The sequence below is a fragment of the Falco peregrinus genome, chromosome 5, assembly GCF_023634155.1.
Source record: "Falco peregrinus isolate bFalPer1 chromosome 5, bFalPer1.pri, whole genome shotgun sequence".
Lineage (NCBI taxonomy): Eukaryota > Metazoa > Chordata > Aves > Falconiformes > Falconidae > Falco > Falco peregrinus.
Window position 1 is genome coordinate 89,155,662 of NC_073725.1, and position 26,864 is coordinate 89,182,525.

The 26,864-nt window shown below is 55.2% G+C and overlaps 1 protein-coding gene across 5 annotated transcripts in view; it reads left to right on the forward strand.

Annotated features, from left to right (window-relative positions):
- The window catches only part of GRID2IP (Grid2 interacting protein), a 46,716-nt gene that overhangs the window by 1,289 nt on the left and 18,563 nt on the right, over window positions 1-26,864 (forward strand). For 2 of the 5 annotated variants that reach the window (XM_055803712.1, XM_055803713.1), the window contains exons 2-9: window positions 1,195-1,766; window positions 4,600-4,754; window positions 15,725-15,979; window positions 17,777-17,862; window positions 18,595-18,664; window positions 19,963-20,057; window positions 21,900-22,083; window positions 25,553-25,707. In XM_055803712.1, the coding sequence (XP_055659687.1) occupies window positions 1,195-1,766; window positions 4,600-4,754; window positions 15,725-15,979; window positions 17,777-17,862; window positions 18,595-18,664; window positions 19,963-20,057; window positions 21,900-22,083; window positions 25,553-25,707 (1,572 nt within the window). Of the gene's footprint in view, window positions 1-1,194; window positions 1,767-4,599; window positions 4,755-6,247; window positions 7,832-15,724; window positions 15,980-17,776; window positions 17,863-18,594; window positions 18,665-19,962; window positions 20,058-21,899; window positions 22,084-25,552; window positions 25,708-26,864 lie in introns of those variants that run through there. The other 3 variants (XM_055803715.1, XM_055803716.1, XM_055803714.1) reach the window with 3 other exon arrangements.

Here is a 26,864-nt window from a genome sequence, read left to right on the forward strand (position 1 = left end):
GACCTGCTGGGCTGCCCAGGCTGGGGGGAGCAGCCGCTCAGTGGGACACAGCAAGAGCCTGCTTCAGAGCTCCTGGGCTCTGTGGCTCTGGGCCTGGTTTGAGACTGTTTGATCCAAAGAGCAAAAAACTCAAGGTGCGTTTGTGAGGATGTTTTCTTGAGCAGCTCTGAGTCCTTGTAGTCTCTGTAAAATAATTTTCCCAGGTAAAAGACTGTGTTTCCCTTTTGTAAGTGCTTAATGTGTGTTAAATGACACAAATGGAATAAACACAGGAGTGAAAAGCATCTTCACAGACAGCTAAGATCAAATGAAGAGAAAATCTACATGTGAATTATTTTAGCAAGTCTCAGCAGACAATGCAGGCACTTACACATCAATGGCATCAAAAGGGCATCCAAATGAGCCATGTAGGTCAGCTGGTCCAATTTATCTTGGGCAAAGATGACTTCTGTAGATGTTTCAGGCTGATGTGCTCGATTTCTCCTTGAGCATCCATGGAGCTGGTCCTAACCCTTCAAACAAACCACAGACAAGTCCTTTTGAAATTCCTCATCTTTGAATTTCAGGATGCTGTGATCAAGCTGATACTAGACACAGGACAGGAAGGACACAAAGAAATACTGCCAGGAGAGCTGAAAGGATCTGGCAAATTCTAATGAATGTGCAGTAACTTTGCAGTGGCAAATTGCTAAAATATTGAGTATTGAGAAGAGGTGGTTAAAATAAGGCTGGTTTAGGTCATTGGATGATCTTTTCATTAATGTGACATGCCAGGGAAATGAAGTAATCATTTTGCTAGAGAAATAAATACAAACAGGTGCCCAAACACACCTCCCAGGGAAACGGGGGTGGGGTGGGGTGGGGGGGTGGTTAGGTAAGTGTCACTGATGGCTGAGACAAGGGCTGTGCCAGGCCACAGCCCAGGTGCCAGGTGTAGCCCCGACCTTTCTGGCCAACGCAGCTTCCTCACTGCTAATGGCATTGGCACTGCCAGCAGCCTGACGGTAGAAGAATAAAAGCTATTTTTTAGGGAAATATAGAGGAAAAGCATCCCTCTTGGGGCATTTCTTCCCACAGTGGCGCAGCACAGACTAGAACCCCCACACCCAATGGGGTGCACGTAGTATCTACAGGAGCTAATGTTAAGGAAGGAAATCTCATCCTAACTCCTTTTTTCCCCTCCTTCTTTTCCAGTTGCAGCCATGCCGGCAAGCAACCAGGGCTGGCCCGAGGCCTTCGGGTTCAAGATAAGTGGGACCGGTCCGTGCTACATCCTCTGGGTGCAGGAGGGCAGCATCGCAGCAGCAGCAGGACTGCGGCCCGGTGACGAGGTGCTGGAGATCGAGGGGCAGCCTGTCTCCTCCTTGGGCTCTGAAGCACTGCTGGGGCTGGCCAGGCGCTGCGGCAACGTGCCCCCCAGCATTGGGGTGGTCTCCCGCCTGCAGCACGCTGACATCCCCCCTGGTCCCCAGGGATGCTATGGCTTTGAGCTGGCAAGCAGCAGCCCCCCACGAGTGGCCAGAGTCAGCCCGGAGTCACCTGCTGCTGCCTGCGGGATTGAGCCAGGGGATTACGTGCTGGAAGTCAACGGGATGCCGGTGATGCTGGCCGAGTCGGCAGCCGCCCTGGTGAGGTCCTGCCATGGGCAGTCCCTGCGGCTGGGGCTGCTGCGGCCACAGCACAGGGCCAGCACTCGGGACCCTGTCCCCAGCACTGATGCTGTGCACCAGGAGAGGAAAAAGAAAGCGCAGGAATTCAGCAAAAAGGTAAGACCAAGGCATGAGGCGAGTGTCTGGGGCTCTGAGAACCTCCTGCTCCCAGTGATCTGGAGATTCCTGCTTTCAGCCTTTGCAGTGTGCTGAGATGGGGGGATGCTCCTGGCTTGGTCACAAGGCTTGGGGTGCAGATTTTGGGCATTGGTGCCCTAGAGAAGGGTCTGATAATTACCTGTGTTTCAGTAACTCTTGATGGGTGCTGCAAAGAGCTTGCAGATCCTCTGGGGGATGATTCCAATTACTTACTCCTTTGCACTACAAGAGTGTGTGGAAACCCACAGGGGCAGATCCCTCTCTCCTCTATGCCTGAACATCCTTGCAAAGTTTGAGCATGTCATTCCACAGACGTTTTAGCTCTTATTTTGTTGCAGAAGGAAAGCATCAATGTGATTGCATCTTCATTGTGTCCCTGAAAGCATCCTAGTGGGTAGTTTACCAAACACATCGCCTCATGCTAATTATAAATTTGATCATGGTTGGGTTTTTAATCTTTCTAATTTCCATTTCAAAGTAGCCTTTTAAAATACTGTTATGAAAGTAACCAGGCTTGTGGCTTTTTTTGATCCCAAGTTAATAAAGAAACAAGACATTCATAAAGAGATTTGTAGGTATCAGCTGAATCCCCTCAGTCAGCTTCTACATTAAAGATGCACAAATACGCACTGAAGTTTGGATTCGTAAGGCAGAGCATGGCATGTGAAGCATATACCTGCTGATTACAGGAGATTAACAAGAGGATGAGAGGGTGTTCCACACTGCCTTCATCTCGTGAAGTCACATTAAACCAAGTAAATGTTTCCTGGATGATCACAGGAGAGCACTTTTGAAGTGAGCAAGCTGGTCACGACAGTGTGAGCTCCTGTCGTAGCACCTCTGCCACCTCCCCTCCCTTCCCCTCCCCGACAGCCCCAACCAGAAGCAGGTTTGTGGAGCACGTGTGCTGCTGGCTCCTGGGTGCTGGAGCGCAGCTCAGCTGACAAACGACTCTCTAAAGGGGGTTGATGGCATAGATGTTTTAAGTGGCTTCATCTCTTTACACGATACAGAAAATAATAAAACCCAGTGCGATGCTTTACACCCTCGTTTACCTGGGAGCTCGGCTCTGGTAGGTGCTGCTCGTGCCAGTGCTGCAAGCACCTGGGTACTCCTGCGCACCCGCTGCAAGGCTGGAAGGTTGGAGGGTGCCAGTGGCTTGCATTTCATGCCTGCACTGCCTGCAGGTGACTTGCAAGCCTGAGGTACGGAGGCTTTTCCCACCCTCATTCATTTGGCAGAGCACCTGTTTGAATCGCACTCGCCTGGCAGGTGGAGCGGTGCTGTTAGTGGCAGCGGGGCCAGGGCTGGCGTGGGGCTGTGCCAGCCGAGCATCCCGGCAGCCTGGGGGCATCACTGGAAAGCAATGGAGGTGCTCACAATCTCAGCTCCAGGTCAACCTCTCCTCTTGTCCCCTGCATGCTCAGGGACACACTGGGGACAGCACTGACACGAGGGGTGGCAGCAACCCCCCATTCCTGCCCACCAAACCCTGCGGTCTCAGCCCAGGCAAAAATTTAACAGCAGCATCCTGGGATTCAGCCCACCAGGAACACCATGGTCTTTGTCATTTTTCTGCTGGACCTTGGGACTGAAAAGCATGCAAATCTGCTCGGGGGACGCAGCTGCCCCAGATTCGGTAACCTTGAAACGCTGCTGCTGCCGGGAGCCCCTGCAGCACTTGCGTGGTGGCTGCGCAAACCCAGCAGCACCCAGAGGGTTGTGCTGGGGGTCACAACGCCAGTGCCAGCCCCCACCAGGGACCTGCCAAGTGGAACAAGCACCTGGAGGAAAGAGCTTTTCTCCTTCCCTGAGCAAGGGCCTCTCCCAGCAAGTGCAGGGGGCTTGGCTGGGCGATGCCTGCCGGCTCCCTTGCAGTGCCACTGCAGGGGTGCACACATGCAGCCCTGCATGCACCTGCTGCGGAAGGGCACACCGGGAAAGGGCGAGGGGCTCCACTCCCCTCACTGCTGCTTCCCCCACTGCTCGCAGAGTGGGAGGGAAGCAGTTAAACCTGCTGTCAGCAAAAAACCATCACCTTGCAGGAAAACCCAGCGCACGAAAGGACTGCAGGGTGGTCACAGGGGGTTTTCTGCATCCCACGCATTGGCTGCATGCAGCCAGGCTGCATGCAAGGTACCAGCACCCACTGCCCAGGACAAGGAACAGCATCCTGGCCTGGGAAGAAGCTAACAAGAGGGTCCCATGTGGGGCAATTGGCTCAATGGCAATTAGCTAATTACTCTGCTTGTCATGGCTGTCACAGGTGGAAAGGACAAGACAGTGGCTGGGAGCTGCTGATGCTGTTTCCAGGGCTGGGGTTCACATTCGTGCTCCCTTTACCCACTTCCCTGCAGCCTCCCAGAGTTAATGGCAGGATCAGGGTGTGATTAGAGGCTTAAATATCTCCAAAAGCCCATCATGATGTCCCCTGCCAGGTAGACTCCTGAGCGATCCACCGGGTCCCAGCCCAGACATGTCAGAACCTCTCCCATGGGCCCGCTTTTGACCCAGCATATTTTCGGGGTTTGGGATCACACTGCTGTTCCAGTGCAATGTTTAACACAGAGAACAGCAATACCAGGGATGTGTGTGAAACCCCAGTGGTGCAGCGTGATGAGCTGATGTCTGAAGTTTCTCTTTCCCCCCTACATGGGTTCCCTCCTTGTTGGCTGACCAAGTGCTGCAGTGAGATGGACATGTTTTCTGCACTGTCAGTACCTCCATATGCACGGTTAACTGCTCTGCTGCTCAGTGTCCCTTCCCTCTTCTTTTGGCTCCCATGTGGCAGGTGGACGACACCCTCAGTGACCAGCCAGAGGTCAAGGAGAAGGTGTTCACCATCCTGAAGCAGTACGCAGCAGAGAGGAAGGTGGAGTACTTGGCCTACGCCCTCTGCATGGTCCTCACCCAGGAGTCCCAGCAGGATCTGATTGATGACATCAGGTACTGGGTGCCAGTTACCTCCATGCTGCCACGCTGGTCATTAAACCACAGGCATCCGCCTGCCCATCGGCGAGGGGTGGGCAGGGCTGAGTGGTGCAGGTCAGGAGGTTCCTGCAGGGAAGATGCCAGCCCCCTTTCCAAGGCGCAGCTGAGCTGGGCTTGGTGGGGTCTCAGCCCAGCATCCCCATGCCCGCCAGCCTGCGTGGCTGTCCTGCCCAGGGTGGGCTGGGGGGACCTGTACCTGCCTGCTGGCTGTCCCCATCCCTGCAGGGAGCGGTGGTCACTGGTCCTGTGGAGCCACTGCCTCTGCCTGCGGCACAGGACCTGGCTCCTGTTTCTGGCCATTGTTTCAAAGGGAGATGGGATTAACTGCAGAAAAGCTGGCGATTCTCCAAGAGCCTGGCCAGAAAATAAATCAAGCTCTGCAAGGCAAGAGCTGCCGGCAGGTGAGGGGTCAGCCAGGGCTGCCAGCAGCTCTGGCAGCCGGGGAGGCTGGGGGGTGTCTCTCAGGACCACAGGCTGCCTCTAGGCCAGCACTGCCTGCAGTATCCTGGGATGCCGGGGCTGTGGTCCCACATCCTGGGACTCTCTGGCAAGGCTTCGCTTGGTCTTGGGGTCCCTGTCACCTCTTGAGCCACCGTGGGCTCAAGGTGCTGTGGGCGTGCAGCCAGTACGCTGCTCTTCTTGCAGCGTGGGCCGGCACTGCAGGATGGTGCTGGTGCTGGTGCATGGACACGTGGTGGGGATTACGGCCAGGCTGAGATGATGGCCATTAGGGAATCAGGTCTCCATCTGGCCCCGCTCCGGGCCCGGCTTTCCAATTCCTGCTTTAATCAGTGGAATTGCAAGATATTACAGTTACCATAACAACGTCCCTGTGCCGGGGTCCCTGCCGTGCCTGCCGTGAGCTGGCAGTGGGGAGGATGGGGAGATGGGTCGGTGGTCCTTGGCACGCAACATCTCCCTGCTCTGCCACGGCTGCACGCAGGCCACCCGGCGCTCCCCCGTACCTGAGTGGGGGTGGGCACAGCGCCCTGCAGAGCCAGGCTGCGGAGGGGACCGTCAGCCCCCTGGCAGCTGCCTTGTCTGAGTGCCCATGTCCAGGCCGTCTGGTCACCCCCAAACATCATGGAGGGACCTGACCTTCAAAGGGCTGGGGCTGGGGCCAGACAGCACCAAGCCTTGCCTGAGCTGTCACCCCACACTAGTCCCAATCAAAAAAAAAAACACCTCCTCACCACCCACAATTCAGGAGAAACCTTTTCTCCAGCAAGATCCATGGAAATGCCTCAAACACCTCAGAGACCTCCTTTGTCTTCATCCCTGGGGAATGATATGGGATTATATCCTCCCCAGAGGGGATCTGAATAACTGTCCAAATTTTTTCTCTGGACCGAAGCCCCTCGGGGTGGGGCAGAGCAGGTTCCCCCCCGGGTGTCCCCTTCCCAGTGGCCCTGATGTCAGTAGAGGGGAGCGTGGCCAGCCCCAGTGCAGCTGTGCCCCCATGCACGGTACAGAGCTCGCCCCGTGCCCAGCCCCGCGGTGCTGTGGGGCAGAGCTGTGTTACAGCCCCCCATAACTCGGTCAAACCCACGGCTGCCCCGTGCCCCAGTGTGAAAGGTTAACGCCAGGGCTGGGGCGAAAGGTGCCGTAAATCAGGCAGCTAATCTCAGTTTAATGGAAATGAAATATTTAGCTTAGGGAAAAGATTTACTATCTAATCTTAATGAAATGAAGTCAAGAAAACAAAAAAAATAAGATGCTTTGGAGACCAGGTTTTCCAGCTGTGAGGGTGCTGGGGAGGCGGGGGCAGCTCTGTGTGAGCTGCCATGTGTGAGATGAGCTGCTTATCCCAGGGTCTCCGATCCGATGGGTTTGTGGCTGGGCAAGAGCTTTTAATGCTTTTAGTAACTGACTGAAAGGTGGTGAGCAGCTCCCGGGTACTCTGGATGTAGGGGGTGCTATGAGATCAGGTGGGAGGTTTCTGCATGGCTTGAGCTGGTTCGGTCTGTGGGACTGAGGACAGGGCTGGGGTCTGTGCCCCAAGCCAGCACCCCCAGACTGGGGAAGGGCTGTGTGGGTGATCCATGCAAGGTGGTGTCCAGCTGACCATCCTGGGGCTTGTCCCACGGGACCACCTCTGTGGGCAGATGGAGCCGTGCAAGGACAGGCTTCGGACCACATAGGTACCCACCAGCCAGCCCGGGTGTCCCTGTGAAGCTGTGCCTGCTCTCTGGGGGCTGTTTCCACCTGAGATGGGGGGGGGGTCCCACACACCTGCACACACAGCTCACCCATGCCTCCCACCCTGCAAAGCTGGGAGGAGAGCCGCAGAGAGGAGCCCTCAGAGGGGTTGAGACGAGCGATTCCATTCAGCAATGGTGGTGCCCATTGGCCAGGGAACGGGGATGGATGCCGGGGGCTGCCAGGGCAGCCCTGGGCCCCAGCAGGCTGGCCGAGCCCTGGCATGGGCTTGCTGGTGGTGGCCCACCATGGATGACCGCGTGGTCCCTGCCATGCAGAGCCAGGCAGCTGGTACGTCCCCGCCTGCCACTGACCCTTTCGCTGGCTTGATTGGATCTTCCCTCTGCACCAGCTGTATTTATTTTCGGGCTGTTGCTGCTGCTGGCTGTCCTCCCTCCCCTGCCTGTCCCCTCCCCGGGCTCCCCTCGGGGTTTAATGTGCTCCCTGCAAAGTGCTGCGGTGCGATGTAACCCAAGTCCCCCCCGACTCAGCACACAGATCAGCCTGGGGCTGCAGACACCTCTCCTCCTCTTATCTGTCCCCGAGCTGGGCTTTTTCCAGTGTTGTGGGTTTGGTTTTTTTTTTCCTTTCTTTTTAGCTCAAATGGATTTCATCCCATTTGCCCAGAATTAAGCTCCTGCAGATTTTAATTTGCTGACATTTTTTTCATCCGTTTGGTTGTGGATATCAGGGATAATGCACGTGCTGCGCCGGTTCCTCCCTGCTCCCATCCCCTGCCCATATGGCTGGTGTGTGTAGTAAAAGTGCACAATTGTAGTTCTGCTCAAGAATGATGAAATACGGCAGCGAAGGGGAAAGATGAGCTGTCTCGGGTGAGTAACGAATGGACCTTTCCTGGGAGCCGAGGGGGCTGGGAGGGGAATGGGTTTAAACCAGCTTAATTCTCAAATCTAGCAACCCCTGGCACTGCAAAAACAAGATGTGCTAAAAGTTAATTAACTCTTAGCATCCGTATTGCATCGGAGCTGCTCTTGTCAGGGACTCAGCAGGCATCGCGGCTCTGCCGGGGAGAGGGAAATGTCTTATTTTGTGTTACTCCATTGCCTGCAGATGCCAAAGGCTGGGTCTAGTCCTGGGGGAGCTGTGGGTTTCTCTCCCCTGCTCTCCGCGGCTGCGGCCGTACCCAGCGTGTGTGCAGGGGCTGCGTGTGCCTCGCACCGGCGTGGGGAGGGGAGCGGGTTATTTTGGGCAGGTCGGGGTCCCAGGGGTGTGCGCCTCTTGGCACTGCTCTTATTTCTGAGCTGTTTTCAAACCAGGGCAGAGCTGCGATTCCAGCAGAGGACTGGCGCCGGCTCTGCACCCAAGTGCTCTGCAGCGCTGTCGCAATGGCAGCTGGTTTTTCCGCGGACTGTGGGGGCCAAAGTCGCCCTCTGATCCAAGTGGTACGGGGGGATCCTCACCTGCATTGCATAGGGGTTTAGCATTTGTACACCACTGCGTACTGCTTGCCATCTCCCTTTGCACCGACTGTTTCCCCAGTGCCGGCGGCAGCACCAGCAGTGCCAGTGTTGCACCAGCTCCCGGCAGTGGCATTTAGGTTTGAAATATCTGTTTGCAGTAGAATTGGGGAGCGATGGAAACACACATCCCCTCCTCCCCACTGACCTGCAGTGTTACAAAAGCTGGTGCATAAAACACCGGTATTGATGCTTACATGGCCATCGTCCCATTAACCTGGATTTGAATAGCAGGATGCATGTGTGCTACAGAGCACATCCAGCCTCTCACCCTGGCCGCATGAATTTGTTGGATGATAACTTGCGGGCTGTTTAGACTGCTGTATGTTGTCGTGGTTCTCCTTTCAGTCGTGTTGTGCTTCACTCTGCTGCAGGGAGAATAGTTAGGGGTAGTTTGTTCCTTCACTGCTTTGGTTACCGTCTGTTTGCTTCCCCAACAGCCTCCGCTCCTGGGGGAAAACCAAAGCTTGCAGCTGGAGCTGCTGGCCCACAGCGGTTGGGCCAAGGCGAACGCTGCTCTGCTTGCAGTCACTTTTGATCCCTGACAAAGATAAAATCGCTGCCCATCGGGGGTTCCCATATTACAGGAGAAATTCCACCGAGTTCATTTTAGTAATGCTCCAAACACAATCTATTTGTGTCAGCTTGTTTTTCATTGCAATGAAATAGCTTGGCATGTTCCTGTATTAAAATACTCCAGCCATCTGTGACTGTCTGGGTAAGAATTTTCATTTTAGCCATCAGGATTTATATGTTAGGGATTCTACTAGTTCCCTGCTTGTCATCCCCCCTGTCAGGTATCTGCTTCTTCAAGACTGGGGGCAGCTTTCCGGCCCTCTTGGGTGCCAATGCAGCTCCCAGCATGGGTGGCCCCGCCGAACCTGCATCCCTCCAGCTGCTGCCTGCTGCAGCACACGGACAGTCCTCCTGCCGTGGTCCAGGCAGACCCGCTGTGAAACCCCGCGAATGGCAGGACGATAATGGAGGAAAAGCAGCTCTTGTTTGCTTCTGTTTTAAAAAATCCCTAATCTGATAGCCCAGCATATGTTCAACTGCCCCCCCAAAAAAGGGAATTAGGGCAGCAGGAAAAAAACGTGCCACCAGTGAAAACAATTGGGAGCAGAGTTCTGTTTTTACTGGATGAGTTCAAATAGGTCATGACCAAAATGCCTTGGTGCAAAATCTTCTGTTAGGAGATTAATTTCTTTTGACAAATCAAACTATGGCTGTAATGCAGATTATATCAGCCTGGCCCCCTTGTACCCCACCACTGAGTTGCAGCTTGTGTTTTGCATGTTAAACAAAACAAGGAAAACTGCCTTAGTGCTGGTGTTCCCAGCAGAAGGCAGGCTGGGGCAGCGCCTCGGCTGAGGTTACTGCTCTCTGTGGTCCAAAAAGTGAGGGATGACACAAGTCCTCATGCCCCAGGGCTGGAATTGCGTGCTGGCATAGAGCATGGGGTGTACAGGAGCTTCTGATGGCCCCGTGTCTCCCTGGCACAGTGGCTGGCAGGGTCCCCACATGTGCTGCAGGAGGTCTGAGGGCCCATCCATGAGGCTGGGGCTGCATCGAGCAGCTGTTTGCACCCACTGACCTGGCCCCCATCCCCAATACCCGCCAGGCGATGCCAGGCAGGATGGAAGCTGCAGTAAAAGCCTTTCTGGGGGTTTCTTTGAAGGTCTCCATGTCCCTGGCAGCTGTGGAGCTGCCCATCTCTTCCAGAGGAAGGACAAAGCCACTGGCTTTTGGTGTCCAGTGTGGTTTGGACACAGGGACACTGGGTTTGGGGGAGAGATGAGAGCATCCCAGGGCTGTGATGGGGAAGGTGACCCCAGAGAGGCGAAAACATCCCAGGGCCCTGGCTGTGATGGGGAAGGTGAACCCAGGCAGGTGCGGGCTGCGGCACTACTCTGGGGAGGCTCTTACTGGCAGGTAATGCATCAATCCTTACTGGAGCCAGTGCAGGGATGTATCACAAGAGGGTGACCCTCCCAAAAGCTGTCGTGCAGGGCTGGGGATTTTAGGCTGTCCCCAGGGACAAGTGGGGTGGTTGGGGAAGGGCTGTGAGGGGCTCCCGGCCCCGGTGCATGGCCACTGCATCCACCCATGTCTGAACTCTTGGGTAGAAAAACACCTTCATTCCTATTGCATGATAACAATGATCACATCTGCAAAACATCTGCAAAACATCTGCAGTCAGATGAGAGATTACAAAGCCTCTCTTTACTAGGGATAATGGGATAATAGCCCCTGTGAAAATCACAGGTGTGGGCTCACTGATGGGCTGGAGCGAGTCCCACTCCGTGCACGAGGGTTTGGAGGTGCCACATTCTGCTGTGGCTGTTGGCGCTGCCGGGGCTGGAGGCCAGCACAAGGCTGCTGACACCCCTACCTGTGTATGCACATAGGCTTGAGAAAAATCTGTACAGGTTCATAAGCAGAAGTCCTGTTATGTGGGTAAAACTGTACAAGAGTTTTCTGTCCTGAACGTGTGTGAATTTTAGCATTGCAGCACACTGTCGGGGCAGAAGCGCATTTCCAGATTGGTAGCTGTTTGCACAGCACAGTTCAGGCATAATCCAAGTGTAGCTCGGTGTTTTAATCCACCCTGGGACGTGTTTTTCTACACAACCGACAGACTCAAGGTCAGGTCTTTGCTAGCTGTTTTGGGGCTCAACCATACGCTTTTCATTTTTCCTTCCTTTGCTACCTGGAGTTTGCGTCTGATGTTGGCAGCTCTGGAAAGCTTCACATCTTCTTCATCAAACGCGAGTGCTGTGTTTAAAAATGGCATTATTTAAATTAAAGATGATTTTTTATCTTCTATGCCCAGTGCAAAGCGCTGCTCTGTTACCCTGGGGGTAGATGATGCTCTGCAGCTCAGGTGGAGATTTGGGCCCGTGACTTTGGTCCTGGTCCTGGTCCTGCTCTGGCCCAGGCAGCTCCACCTGCACGCCCAGCAGCCACGCACCCGCTGCTGACGCCGTTTGCCTTTAAGGTTTCTCACCCATTACAGCAGCATGTAATTTAAACAGAAGCACTTTAGAAGTCAACTAATTAGCACCAGGGAGGCATCCCCCCGGAGTTCGGCGCGGAGCCGTGCCCTCCTTTTTGTTACGAGATCGTTCCAGCTGGAAATCACAGCGACTGCAGTTTTTAGGGAAGGCAAGAGGCTTCGTTGCTGCGAGCCAGGGCAGAGCCGGAGCAGGGAGGGCAGAGCAGGCGCTACAGCCCAATTGATCAAAAAAGAGACACTCGGTAGATGGTAATCCTCCGCCTGGGACTGCGAGCGTGGCAGGGAGGTGAGGGACAAGGCAGGCAGGGACTCAGCCCAGGTAGAGCGTGCTGGTGAGCCGGCCCATCTGGCCACGGTCCCTGCACACGGTGGGGGTGCCAAGTGGCAGGGCGGCACCGGCTGGCGCGCGGTTTGGTTGTTGGATCTGGCCACGTCGTGGGCATGAGCCGAGGCTGAGACTCAGCTGCATGAGGATCTGAAGCATCTCCCTTTTGTTCCCACCACGCTCTGACAAATGGGAAAGGACCGGAGTTTCTCTCGGCATTTTCGGTACGTCTCTCTGCTCGCTCCTCCGTGTGGCGTGCATGGTGTTGGATGTGCTGCAAAAGCCTCGTGCCCTAGAGACATCCCTGCGATGTCTCTCCTGCCTCTCTGAGCTGCAGGGCCCCTGCCTCCCGGCACCGGTGCAGCCTTGCCACCAACCTGTGCCCACTGTGGCAGCGGCACGAGCTGTTGGGGGGAGTCGAGCAAAGCTTAGATGAAAAATTGGGGGTGGGGGGCTGGGGAGAGGCGGGAAGAGCCCATCTGGGACTGCTTTGTCTCCATGACTATAGTCCAGCAAGGGGATGGGCAGTGAGGATGGGGGTTTTGGGGGTGCTGTGTGGTGCAGGGGGTGCAATGGAGCGAGGACTGGGGACCCCTCGCTCCCAGCCCTGGCTGAGCATGAGCTCTGAGCAAACTTGGGGCTGCTTTCACCTGCCTCTGCCAGGGCTGGAGCCGCCACCACTGCCCTGGTCAAGGGGACACCTCCTGCACTGGGGAGTCTCAGCATCCCAGGGTAGAACCGTCGGGGTGAGCTCAGTACCCATCGCAGGACGTGCACTCATGAAAGGAGGTTTTCCAGAGTGCTGGGCTGGCAGGCAAGGCAGCTGTCAGTGAGCACAGGCTGCAGAAATGGGACTGTCTGTCCAGAGGTGAGCTGCAAGGGACCCTTCTGGGAGTTTTACAAATAGTGAGTGTGACAAAAACCAAGATGCACTAAACATGTTCTGCTGAAGTGAGCCCCAGCACAGGGAGCCGAGCGGCTGGGGACGGGCGCACTGGCAGATGGGCTCCTGCTGGGTGGGTTCGGGTGGGTTCCCACCCCGCGGCAGTGTGCCACCATCCCAGCCAGGCTGCTTCGGGGAGGGAGGGAAGGCGAAGAACCTTGCAGCCTCTGGGGCCTCTCTTGGCCTGGAAAACACACTAAATTCGCATTTGTGTGGTAGAGCAGAGTGAATCCTCACAAGGAGAGTGTGCTGACACCACTGCAGAGGAGTGTTAGTGCACCAGGGCTTGGTGCACTGGGGCTGGGGAGTGAGTGCAGGGCTGCAGTGCCTAGGGCTGGGGATGCCTTTTCTGTCTCAGCTCCAGCAGGTTGGCCTGGAGCATCCGAGGAGGAGGAGGAGGAAGCTGAAGGCACAAGGTCAGTGCTGCACAGCTCCCAAGACCTCCCATGGGCACTTGCAGCCTGTGGGACTGCTGGACCAGGGGAGTCTGCCCCTGCTCCCAGCCTGATGTCTGCAAACAGGGTGGGCACATCCATGTTCTCTGTGCCCCAGTGGGATTTGCAGGGAGAGGGAAACCCCAGCTGGGTGCTGCTCCTGAGTGCTACGCTGATGTTGTCCCGTGGGATGGCAGGGTGCTGCAGAAATAGCTGTGGTTTCTCACTAAACACTGGGCACCATGTGCCCCATACTGGTGCCAGTGCCACTGCCAGCTGAGGATGGGCTGAGGCACCAATGCTGCCCAGTGACATCCCCCATGGGTTCGGAGGCAGCACCCACTGAACTGCAGGGCATTGGGGAGCTCGGGGGATCCATCCCCCAGCAGCACTGTGGCGCAGAGCCATCCTGGGCTCTCCAAGGCCATGCTGCAAATTCGCTCAAAGGGCTTTGGAGGAGGAAACTATTTTGCATGCTTTAATAGGATTATTTTTAACGGTCACTTAGCTCCTCTCCTTGCTAAGACACTGTTTTACTTCTAGAACTCAGTCAATTCATGGTGAAACCCTTAAGCATGTCCTTGTGCCTGGTTATTGAGCTAGCCATACTTTGCTCCTCAGCCCTGATGTTTGTCAGCCTGCAGGTGAAGTAGCAGTCAGTGCAAAGTGGGACAGCTCTGCTGGAACGAGCAGGGCCAGTTTAATTTGGCCAACTTAAATGGGAGCATGCTTGTTTTGCCTGCCAGGAATCCGGACTTCTCCCCGGTGGGAGCCCAGCCCGGGGCAGAGGCGTGGGGTCCTGCCAGGACTTGCTGCTGCTGCTTCACTGCATCCTCCCTGGTCACAGGGCTGCGGCAGCCCGCGTTCCCGCAGGAGCCTGCTTACAGCTGGGTGAACTATTTATTAGCATGATTTCACTCTTTTCTAGTTGCTGCTTGTTCACAAATTGACTGTGAATTGTACCAATGTGTTACTTATTTTAAATTGTCACCAAATGCTTTGCATGAGCATATGCCAACCTCAGGATGGCTTGCGATCTGTCTGCTCCTACTCAGCGTGAGCATCAGCTCATATTTTGAGTTCTGCCTTTTGTTGGGGGGAAATAGAGATGTCCCGGTTCCAGTCAATTTGGGATTTGAAGTCTCCCCTTCCTTCCCCTCTGGTTTCACACAGGCTTTTGGGTTCCTTTGGTGAAGTTGCCCATGAGAAGGGGGAGACCCATGGGAGCCCCCTGCCAGCCCCAGCCTCTCCAGCCACACTTGGTTAGCAGCTGGCTGTTATCACAGCCGTGTCGTGCTGGCAGTGCAGCCCCTTGGAGCAGGTTGCTCTGGGTCCTCTGACACCAGCTACCAGTTTGGCCCAGTTACTGCTCCCCCAGGAGATGTGGTCCCCAGGCAGTTTGGAAGTGATGCTCGCATCCCTCCTCTGCTACAGGTGTGAGAGTTTGTGTTAATGTAGGGAGCGCGTTCTCATGCGCCATGAGGTGAAGAGCACTAATGAACCTCACAAGACAGTATTGTCTAATGAGCAAATGCAGCTGCAACTGGCAGCCCGGTAGGGGTGCAGGGAGGAGTTGCTATAGAAACACACGGAGATACCGGCTCCTCCAGAAGCCCCTAAATGTGCAGAAGGGAGGGTAGGAGTAGGTGAGCAGGGTGTCAGCGTCTCACTGTTGTGATGGCAGGAGGAAAAGGAAAAGAAGAAGTATCTCCCGGTGTTACTGGGGTGAACTTCTGGCCAAGGTGGGAGCAGTGCAGACGCTTCCTCCCAGGATCCCACCTTGTGCTCTCTGTGCATCCCCTGGGGGTCCCAGGCATCCTTGTTTAGGGCACAAAGGCCACTTGGGTGCTGGCAGAGCAGGCAGAGGGGAGGTGACCTGAAACAGAGCAAGTTCCTAGTGATGTCCCCTTGTCTGCACTGTCACTGTGTCTGTCCTCACCCCCCCCAGGACCAGCATCTTCCAGGGGGTTCAAGGCTTCTGCCTGGCCATGGTAGGAGCTGGAGGGTGGCAATAGCTAAGGCTGGAGCCCAGGAGAACAGAGTCCAGGGCTCCTAGCAGAGGGGTTGGGGCAGGAGGTGGGGAGCAACATTTTGGGTGTCCCAAAGGAAGAAGCGGACCTGGAGGAGGCCATTCAGCACCAGCATAACGGGGGGCACTTGCACATTGAGAGCCAATTAATTTGGGACTCAAGCTGAACCTTATAATCGTACTGGGACCAGCAGCTGAAGGGGTGTGGGACAGGTTGTGCATGGAGGAACTGAGCTGTTTGAATCCATCCATCTCTGCAAGCACTGTGGAGAGGTCTACATCCTCATCCTGATGGAGCTGGGATGGGGCAAGAGATGTAGCCAGTGTCCCCGGTGTCCCCAGCCCTGGCATTTGCAGCTCTGGGAGGACTGAGGCCAAGAGTGCACAAGGAGCTAGGGCTGCTCTGATCTTTCCTTTCCCAGGTATGGCTGGATCTGGAGCTCTGGGCCACAGCTTCCTTGGCCCTGCTCCTCACTCTCCTCCCTTGTCTCATTTTCCCAGGATTTTCATCCCCAAGAAGCACCGGCAGCGGTTTGATGAGGTGGTGTCACAGAGCCTGATCAGCAAGCTCTGCCGCTCCAAGAGTGAGCATCACAGCAATCGGCTACGGCGCAGCCGGAGCGAGGACCACCAGGAGCGGCTCCTTGTCTCCACCCGCGCCAGCTCCGTGCCCCGCAGCCACGAGGAGGTCAGCAAGAGCCTGCGGAAGACCGCTTCGTTCATCACCAGCAATGTGGCCTCGGGGGCTGCCCGCAGGTAACACCTGTCCTGGATGCCCTCGAGTTCACAGCAGCAATGTCTGATTTTGCATGGATGGGATGCATGATTTGCATGGCAAAGGGATGCTAGGGAAAGGGGAGAGCAGACTAGATAAAATCCTCCTGCCATGAGGATGAACAAAGACCTCTCCCTCTCAAAGGCTGGGCACATTTGCACCCCTTGTCCCAGCTCTCAGCCACCCATTCTGCCCCTCGCTGTTGCAGGGTTGGCTGGGATGAACCGTGTGAGGAGCTGAGCTGGCACTTGCAGGCTGCAAGTGGATGTCAGCTCCTGTGCTGGGTGGGATGCAGGGTGCTTGGCTGTGCTGGCAGGATGCAGGGTGCCTGGCTGTGCCAGTGGGATGCAGAGTACTCAGCTGTGCCAGTGGGATGCAGGGTACCTGGCTGTGCCGGTGGGATGCAGGGTACCTGGGCAGGCTGTATCATCTTGCCCTGCCCTGGCATGTGTGTCTGGGTGTGAAGCTCTGGGAGGAAGGATAGACAATCCCTGGTGCACAGGGGATTAACCCATTTCCCACTGCCCATATGGCCAGACCTCAGCAGCCCTGGAGGCTGAGGAGCCCTGCCGTGCTGGCAGTGGCTCCTGCTCCGTTCCCAGCCCCATCCCATGAACAAGAGAGCAGGACTGGGTCTGTCAGCACAGCTGGGGAATCCTCCCAGGAAGGACTGTGCTGCCACAGGCATGCCCCAGCTATTACCCTGCCTCCAGCTGGTATCCCCAGGGTGTTTGGCTGCAGCCCACCTTCCCTTCGGCATAATTTTAGATGGGACTTGTCCAAAATCCAGTTCCAGTACAGTCTTCCTTCCTACCAGTGTAGGATCGGTCCCTGCAACAGGCTTTCTGGTTGTAAATGATCTTAGTAGTGTTGCCTTCCCCCAGCTCCCTGTGGGAAACAACTCCCAGCTCCAATCAGCCTCCCAGCAGGGAGATTTCCTAATGCTCCTTCCAAAATTTCTTAACAGAATTTACTTTCTCTCTCATCAGCCTACGAGACCTTTGCCCCCTAAAACACATTCTTGCTGTAATTCTATGTAATATATAAGATATATTGCACTTTCCACTTTAAAAACACGTTGGATTTGAAGGACAGGACGGTGGATTTAGGAATTCAGTATTTAATGCAGAGTAAGAGCCCATGCTCAGGGGCTCTGCCCCTAAAGCAGCGCTGCTTGCAGAGCCCCCCAGACCCCCCGTGCTGAAGCCTGGGTGTTAGTGGATGTTAAGCTTTAGTTCGCAAGAAGCTGTATCTGGGGCTAAAGGAGCCACTCCAGAGCTCCAGCATGGGTGGCTCTGGTCCCAGCAGGGACTGCATCTGCTTCAGGGCTGTGATGGAAGTACACTGACGATAGCACCCACATGCCCCCCGCCCTCCCCGAGGTTTTGTCTGGGCCATTTCTAGCACCCCTGGATCACTGCCCACCCCACCACCCTGTGCTGGCTCAGCGCAGTGGGCTCCCTCTGCCCCCTGGCACGGGCAGGCTGCAGGCAGGAGAGGCTGGCAGCGCGGGCAGGACAGGCAGCTGCACTGTGGCCACCCAGGGCCACCAAACCTGCACACACCTTCCCTCCACCCCCTCTCCCTGTGGGCAGGGCACTTTTTGGGGGCTCCTGTTTGAAAGACGCTTTGGTATCAAAGGGGATGTTGCAGGGACACAGGAAGCATCAAGGGCACCCGGGAGACACCCGAGATAACGGGGCTTTGGAGGGGCTGGGAAAGGAAACAAGAACCAAATATTGGGCTCTGATTTCACTTTTGCTTTTTTTCATCTGCAGAACTGTGCGAGTTTATAAAGGTAACAGAAGCTTTGGCTTCACACTGCGTGGCCATGCCCCAGTGTGGATTGAGTCTGTTTTGCCAGGTAAGAAAACCTCCAGCCAACAAGATTCAAAGACACTTATTTATTGATGGTCTAAACTCAAAATTTTAAGTACCTACTGTTCACTAGAAAATAGCAAAAGGGACTTTTACAAGGCTCAGTGATGGAGTTTCCCAAGTTGAATAACTAGTGTCTTCAGTACAATTTAATTTGGCTTTATGTGCTCCCTGTTTTGCAAGGTGGAAAATGTGTTCAGTGAATAGCCCGAAATCACACCTGTATTTCCAATGCAAGCTGGGTGCTGGCATCACTGTGCCCGGTGAATGGCCCCTGTCCACCCAGGTAATCCACTGCAGTGGATGCCTGTAGAGGAGCGAAGGCAATGGGTTGATTAACATGGACGATGTGCAGCTGTAGCTCGTTCCAGCTAAGTGGTTAAATAGCCCTGAGGAGCATGGGTGAGGGGTCCTGGATGTAGGAGGCTCCTGAAGGAAGGAGAGAGAAGGAGCAGCGTGGTTTGGCCCCTGGAGAATGGGGAAACAGTGTGAACAATAGAATCTGACCAACTGTAAAGCCTTGTTGCAGCTTGCTAGCTTGCTTGTGCTGTGACAATTGGTGCCCCATGTGAGGCTCAAACTGCAACAGATGTCCTGCCCTGGGGGTGTCCCTGGGCATGGTTGGGCACAGAGTGGCCAGAGACCTGGGACTCTGCAAGTGGGGTCCTGCAAGCAGGGGTCCGCCAGTTAAAGCCCCTCTTGTTCCCTGTGCCTTTAGGGAGCCCAGCTGAGAAGGCTGCTCTCAAAGCTGGAGACCGGATCCTGTTCCTCAATGGTCTGGACATGAGGTAAGAGGCTCTTTAGAAGCCCTGTGCCAGGAGGGCCCCGGGGGTGGTAGGTGGCCAAGCACATGTGTGTTTACTTGCTTGCTCTTGTGCAACAGAAAGGAGAGCTAGCTGGTCATCCTTGAGAGCTGTCTACTGAGGTGCATGAGGGGTTTTGCCCCGTATGGACATCTCCTTTAATATTCTTTTACAAAAACTGGCTCTAAGAGTAGTATTTCAGCTCCATCCCTGCTCCTTCTTTGACTTCTCTGTACAAATAACCAGATATAATGCACATATAACTGGTGTCCTGACTGCAGCCCACCTGCAGACCCTGATTCAAGCCACTGTGAGTTAAGTTGCATGTAAAACACCTGGGGCTCTGCTCGTGAAATGAGCAGAACACCAGCCAACCCACGAATCACTCCCAGAATGGGATCATAAGCATAAAACCACAGAGGCAATTGCATTTCCACCCAGAAGTTAATTCTTCTAGATAATGTGTGCACAACAAAAGCAACCAAACTGGAGCTGAGTGTGCCCCTTGCCAGCGCAGTGGCAGCAGCCTGTGTTTCCTCAAGTTGGTCTTTCTGCACAAAAAGCAAGAGCAAAGGGTTAGAAGAGGCTACACGATAAGAGAGAATGATGAATATTTAAAGGTTAAACATCTGATGCTGCTTCTGTCAGTGCTCAGGTTCTCACATTTCAGCTGATCCAGCAAACTGTTGGCTGATGCAGCATTGCCAGAAAACAGAGGAGACTGAGATGAAGATTGTCCTCTGAGCCCATGTTTTGGCAGGCATTGTCCCAGGCCAGCCTGTACCCTTCTCCAAGGACATTCCAAGATTATTTTTTTGCCTACAAAAATGCATTTTACATCCACCTTGCATTTTCTTTTCATGCAGAATTAGGACAAGCAAGGAGAGACCTGCAGCACTGTATCATTTAAATAAAAAGATCATCTTCTGGGTCTGAGTGTAGCTTAAAGTAATGGTGGATTCATTTGCTGTAACAGCTCCGCAGGGTGCTTGCAGGCATGCTGGGTGGTTGTTCCTTGCTGCAGGTACAGCGGAGAGCCCAGTCACGGGGTGCGATTCAGGCTTTCCCTCGGGGAGGCTCTTTTCTGTGCAGCACAGATAAAACCAGGCAAAGACTGAGAGGCCAGGGACACCGCAGCAAGGCCCAACTCCACCTGGCTCTGATGGCAAGATGAGGCTTTTTGCAAGAAAATGAAGGCAGCTGCAAGCTCCCTTTCAGTGCTGCTCTCCCACGAGCCGCTGCCCGCAGCGGCAGCTCTAACCCAGCTCTCTTGTGCCCCGCAGGAACTGCTCCCATGACAAGGTGGTGTCGATGCTGCAGGGCAGTGGGGCGATGCCCACCTTGGTGGTGGAAGAGGGGATCGTCAACGTCTCCAACGGTAAGAGTGTGGGGAGGAGGGTCTGGAGCTGCAGAAACCCCGTGCTGGTTCTCACATTCCCCGTGCAGGAGGGAATTGCCAAATGCCAACCTAGGGTCAGAGGTTTAATGCACTGCCTGGAGGGCTGCTCCTTTTGCTGGGGCACATGGCTGCCTGCTTTCTGGGAATCAGGCTTGATCTCAGGCTTGGCTGCTCTCCAGAAAGGTTCATCCTACCGTATGATCATCCTTGACGGCCTTTGCCAATGTCCTTTACATGCAGTCTGTGCCATGTACTTGACCGAAGTAATCCAACCCTGTGCATCCATGGTCGCTGTGCAAATCCCACTGTTGTGTGTGGACTGTGCTGTTCAGAATAACTGCTGCTGTTATGAATAATTTAGCTTGCTGCTGGCGAGTGAGTCAGCGGGAGATGAGGGTATCTGGGCCAGCGCGGGTGGTTATCAGCATGATTTCAGCAGAGGGGCAGGACCACAGCCCAGGGCAGAGCACGGCCGCTGCTGTTTCTGAAGCTGTGCGAGGGCAGGAGGCTTGGTGTGTTGTTGTGGTGCTGCTCCACAGTGCATAGGCCCAGGAATCAGGGGCTGGCTCGTCCTTCTCAAGCAGCAATGGACTCTCCTGAGCTCCACTCAGGAGCCCTGCGATACCAGCTCATTTGTGTGTGTGCTAGAAACAGAACCGAGCACCTCACTACTTCACAGTACAGAGCCAGTGGCACTCGGACTGCTTCACTGCCCTCAAAAGAAACCAAGAAAAGATGGATTTTTTTGCTCCAGCTACTTTGGCCATACTCCTACATGGATAAGAGCAGCCTCAGTCCAATCCCTTCTCCCAGCCGGGCATGTTGCCCTGCGCTCACAGCAGAAGTGGCACAGGGAGCAGTGCAGATGAGTGTGGCAGAGCAAATGACCTTCCATGCCTCGGTTCACTCGCAGGTAACCCTTGACTAATACTGCTTTTGAAGCCAATGATTATCAGAAAGTGCTTTGAAACTTGAGCAGAGGCTTTAGATAACCAGAGAAGAAATACCTTCTGCATGTGTTCACAGAAAGTGCGGAAGCAGCATGGTCGAAGAGATAGATCACAGAGAGCATCCCAGTCAGAACACCCCTGGTGACCTCCAGCAGGTCCATGGACCTACTGGAACAGCCTCGAGCTCCAGAGCAGCTGGTTGCAAGTGTGGGAGGAAGGCAAGGGCAGTCACAGCTCCAGATGAGCCATTTCACCTTGTCACCACGCTGCCTTCCAGTGACTGAAATCTGGTTTTTTTCTGCGACATCTGTATCAGCACATCAGGATTTCTATTTCTATGGAGCTGAGACTCCCGTGCTCTGAGGTCTCCCTTATCTGAGACGTTTAAGCTGGAAAGCCAGGAGGTGGAGTGCGGGGGTGTGTAAGTGGTTTGAATTGCAGACTGGGGCTGGAGGGACACATATCAGCCCAAACCCCACTGCTCAGGAGGACCCCAGGGAGGCCAAGGGGAGCCCTGCGGGGTCAGACCACTGCGGTCACAGGGAAGTGGAGGCAGGCAGGAGGCTGAGGGCTGGTAGATGCAGCGTTCCAGCAGCACAGCTTGGCCCACGGCTAGCTTCAGAGGCTGCCCAGCAGGGCAGCACGCAGCAGCCCTGCAGCAGGGCCATGTCCCTGTCCTGCTTCTCCTCTCACTCCTGCCCAGGACACGGGACTGTCCCCAGCCCACTGAACAAACTCCCTGTTGTATTCAGCTGCAGCTGCCCTGGCTGTCCACGGGACTGACCCCTGGTTTCAGGACAAGCCTTTTAATCCATGGTTAAGACCCTTTGTCTGTTGAATTTTCTTTTTTCTTTCTACCTGCACCTTGCAGACTCTGACTCTGCTGACTCCCCGAGCGCCTCCTCCGCCCTCACCTCCCTGCAGTGGGTTGCAGAGATACTCCCCTCTAGCATCAAGATTCAAGGAAGGACCTTCACCCAGCAGCTGGAGCACCTGCTGACTCCACCTGAGCGCTATACCATCTGCAAAGCGCTGGAAGGCTTCTTCCAACATCGGTAACTTGTTAGCAGCTCCATTCCTCTAATGCTGGTACCTGGCCTGGTAGTGATGCCTGTGTCAGAGTTGGTCTCTGGGCAGAAGGCAGACCTCGGCTGTGAGGCTGCCAGCACTGAGCTCTGCTGTCATCATGTTCTCTGATTTCCCCAGCTGTGTATTTCTCTGTGCATGCTCACAGGGCACAAGCCCACCTCTCTCCAGGTGTCCTGCCTGAGGACAGAGCAGACCCTTTAGCTTTTGAGGTTAATTCGGTCAACCTCTTAATTCCTCATAAGGTGACCTTGGTCCCTCACAGGGCAGGCTCTCTTGCTATCTGGCTGTCTCTGACAACCACAGATCCTGTTCCACCTTGTTTGGTAAATCTCACCACGTTTCATCCTTGTCTTCTCGCTCTTCCCGGCATCTTGGCTGCAGCACTCCCTTGGCAGCAACGTGGGAATGGCTGTGGCTCGCAGAGCCCTGGTCCTGCTGTGAAGCACATCCTCCCTGCCCTGCTGCAAGGATTGAAACCGATCCCCAGGCAGACCGAAGACTTTCAGTGTGACCTTGCTTTCTGCCCTTGATCTGTAACCATTCAGCGCCTTGGTGAAGAAGCTATCCCTCCCGGCGCTGGGAGATGCTTGCTGCCTCTTCCTGCAGCTACTAAGCCAGCTGAGCTGGGCTGCCCGGCTGCTCCTCCGGAGCCCGAGTCCCACATGGGCTGCAAGTGCACCTGCCAGGGCTGGGCAATGGTGCAGCAGCCTGCCGAATCCTCAGTCTGACAAGGAAATGCAGTAAAGCCCTCAGTATTTAGGTTACTGATGATAAGAGAGAAGAGAAACTACTAGTACAAAGCCATAGCACTGCTCCTGTGCACCACGGCTTGGGCTGTGAGCTGCACCACCCTGCAGCATCCTCCTGCCCACAGGGAGCCTGGCTGCCTCCAGACCTGCAGCTGCTGGGGGAACCCCAGCTGCATAAGCCCCCTGGCACCAGCTGAGTGAACCCCCTTGGGTCCCAGTGATTGCTAACACTGCCCCAGTAAAGCAGAAATCATTGCTTTGTGCTCTCTGGAGACGGTGCTGCTTCTATGGGATTCCCCAGCTGGACATTCCAGTCCCAGGCGCAGCAGCTGTGGGAGCAGATCCAGTCCCAGGGGTCTGCAGCTGGGAAAAGCAGACTCAGCCCTAGTGGGGTATTTACTCTTGCTCAGGGGTACAAGGATGGGAACCCCAGTACCATGAATCAGGTCCCCAGGTTCCCCTCCCAGTGCAGGGTGGCACATGTTGCTTGGTCTTCCAGCAGGGTTTTACTGGGGGCTGCCCACCCCAGAGCTGCTGGCTGCAGGGTGCAGCCGGGGCACTGGCAGGCTCACCCTCTCCTCCAGCCACCTCATTTTGCCTGTCACTGCCCCAGATGGCTTGACACAGAGGCCACTGCTCTATTTAACAATAATTCATCATGACCTAATTGTATGCCTGTCCCAGATGAGCAGCTGTGGCCTCTTAACTGCTCTGGCAAGGTGGGAAATCCCCAGACATTACGTTGCTGACCACCACAGCATGCAGAAACCAGCAGCAAATGCAGGGGACTGGGTCAGGGCACCCCTGTTCTGGCCTTTGGACCTCCAGCCATTTAGCACAGGACAAGCCAGCTGGCCCTGGCCACCAGCAGGGAGGAGCAGAGCAGCCTCCTGCCGTAGTGGCTCCCTGCAATACCTCAGCTGTTCCCTATGGGAAACAGGCTTCTGGCAGCCAAGAGCTGCATCCAGCTCCAAGACAAGGCAAGTTAGCCCAGTGCTAGGGAGAAACTTATCAGGTGACTTCTGGCAGGCTCCGGATGTCCTGCTGCTTCACATCCCTGTTGGCTGCTGAGGACCTGCCTGAGACACTTCATTAATAAAGCCCTTGCAGCATCTGAGCCTCTTTACCCTTTGGCTCTCCCCTGCGTGTCTGGCCCCTGCTCGGTGGAAGGCAGCGGTGGTCCATTCCATTAACATCAAGACAACAGATTTGTTCCTACATATGCAATCTCCTTCCAGCTCTTTATAAGTTCTTACTATTACTTTTACATTAAGGATGCAGTAATTGCAGTGAGCTTTAACCCATCATCTCTGTCTCCGTCTCTCAGGAAAGCAGCCTGACTTTAGCTCTCTGACCCAGGACAGCCCTCCTACCCCAGGCTGCTTTATCCTCCTCACTGAACTGGATGCTCAGCCCTGCTATCCTCTAAAGCCCTTTCACCATCTCTGCACACCACAGAGCCGAAGTGAGCCCGAGCCTTCAGCCCAGGGAGGTTGCCAGCCCAGCTCCCCTCACCAATGCATTTCTGCCTGAGCCTGCTTACCTGCTGCTGGCTAATATGCAGCTCTTTCCAGGGTTTCTCTCTGCTTTCTGGTGCTCCTCCACCCCTCTTACTCAGAATCATTTAGGTTGGAAAAGACTTTTAAGATAGAGTCCAGCCATTAACTCAGCACTGCCAAGACCACCACTAACCATGTCCCTAAGCGCCACATCTACACATCTTTTAAATACCCCCAGGGATGGTGACTTCAGCACCCCCCTGGGCAGCCTGTTCCAGGGCTGCACAACCCTTATGGGGAAAAATTTTTCCCAATATCCCATCTCAACCTCCCCTGGCACAACTTGAGGCTGTTTCCTCTTGTCCTGCCACTTGTGATCTGGGAGAAGAGACCGACCCCCCCTTCGCTGCAACCCCCGCTCAGGCAGCTGTAGGGAGCGGTCAGGCCCCCTGAGCCCCCTTTCTCCAGGCTGAACACCCCAGCTCCCCCCGCCGCTCCTCACAGGGCTGGTGCCCCAGCCCCTTCCCCAGCCCCGTGCCCGTCCCTGGGGCGCTCCAGCCCCGCGGTGTCTGTCTGGGAGCGGGGGGCCCAGCACCGAACCCGGGGTCCCCGCTGCGGCCGCACCAGTGCCCAGCACAGGGGGACGGGCACTGCCCTGGGCCTGCTGGCCACACGGTTTGGGACACGAGCCAGGGTGCTGTTGGCCACCTGGGCACACTGCCGGCCCATGCCCAGCCGGCCGTCAGCCAGCCCCCCCAGGCAGCTCCCCAGCCGCGCTGCCCCCAGCCTGTCGCGCTGCGTGGGGCTGGTGTGACCCGTGTGCAGGACCCGGCAGCGAGCCCTGGTGACCCTCACCCAGCTGCCCTCAGCCCAGCCTGCCCAGAGCCCTCTGCAGAGCCTCCTCCACACACACTCTGGCTGACTCACAGACCAGGTTTTATACCTGGCTGTCAGGTGCTGCCGGTTCCTGGGATTTGCTCTCCCTGTTAGCTCCAGCTGCACAATCCCAGTTCCCAAAGGGCTTGGTCCTCTGCTCTGAAATGACCAGTTTGTGCCCCTCAGGCAAGCCCAGCAGCTCAGACCCAGGCGGAGCAGGCTGGGAAGCGCTGGAGCCCAGGGAAGCGGCATGGTGGGGCTGTGCCGTAGGGATGCGCTCACTGCCCAGCCCTCTCTTTCCAATTTTGCAGGAATATTGACACTCTCATTGTGGATGTGTACCCGGTGCTGGACACACCGGCCAAGCAAGTCATTTGGCAGTTTATCTACCAGCTGCTGACGTATGAGGAGCAGGAGCACTGCCAACAAAAGATTGCCAGGTTTCTTGGTTACAAGTCCTTAGCAGGTGAGAGGAAAGCCCCTGTGCTCCAGCACAGACACGCCATGTCCCCCCAGGTCCCTGTCGTGCTGGGAGCAGGCTGGGGTGGCGAGTGAGCAGCCGGCTGGTGGCTCTGCCCTGCCTGGCTCCTGCTCGCACAGAGCTGGCAGCCGTGTGGGATGTAGAGCAGCACGGAGGGGTTTCCAGCTCCTGTTGGTGATGAGGCTGATCTGTAAATGTCAGGTGGGAGTTACCTGTTCTGCAGCACGGAGCCGCGTAGTTTTGGAATGAAACTGCACTGAGCGGAGAGATGGTACCAGAGAGGTTGTCTCTGAGAGCAAAGGCTTTTGGAAGCTGCTCAGGTTGTTAGAGGTTAGGAATTCCTGAAAGGAAATTACTGGTTTAGGGGCAGCATTCAGATCAGAGAAGCAAAATAAGCAATGACGGTGATGTCTCTTGGGATGTCCCCAGCAGTCAGATGTACGCAAGCATCCATGGTTAGAGAGGGGGGGAGCGCAGCTCGGCTGGCGGCGCACCTGCCCGGGAGCACTGCTCTCCCCAGAAGGACTTGGAAGGCAGCTGGCGATTCTCCTCCTCCCTGGTCCCTCTCTCCATCTCCTGGTTCTGTGGCAACACGAAAACCAGATGTGGTTTGCTGTGGGTGGTGGGCTCTGCAGTCAGACAGCAGAAAAGTGAGGGCAAATTTGGAGTGGAATGTCTTAATCTTTGGATTTGGGCTTCTTAGTTGCTTTCAAATTCTTCTATTCTAAGCTATTTACATTATGCTGGTGTGTTTATTTCAGACTGATCGTAGGTAAAAAGAAGTGTTGCTTGAAGAGAGGCTCTTGGAGGAACACGGTTATTTTAGCACAGCCTTTCCCCTCGCAGGGAGAAATGGCTCCAAGTCCTGGTGCAAATACTCCCGCTGTGCATGGAAACGTGTTGGGTATTTGCTCACCTAATTTGCACTCAGTTCCCGTTGCTTTTGTGTGTGCAGAATCATGGCCCAAACTACCTAACGTGTTGTATATTCCCGTGAACTTAGAACCTAAAATTAGTTTATAAACTTCAGAAGATCTCAAAGGGAAGCAGAGTTATTTGCAGTTTGCAGCTGCATTTCAGGAATCCAAAGCAGGTATCCCCAGCCACTGGAGAGGAGGAAAGCACGGGAGTAAATCTCCCAG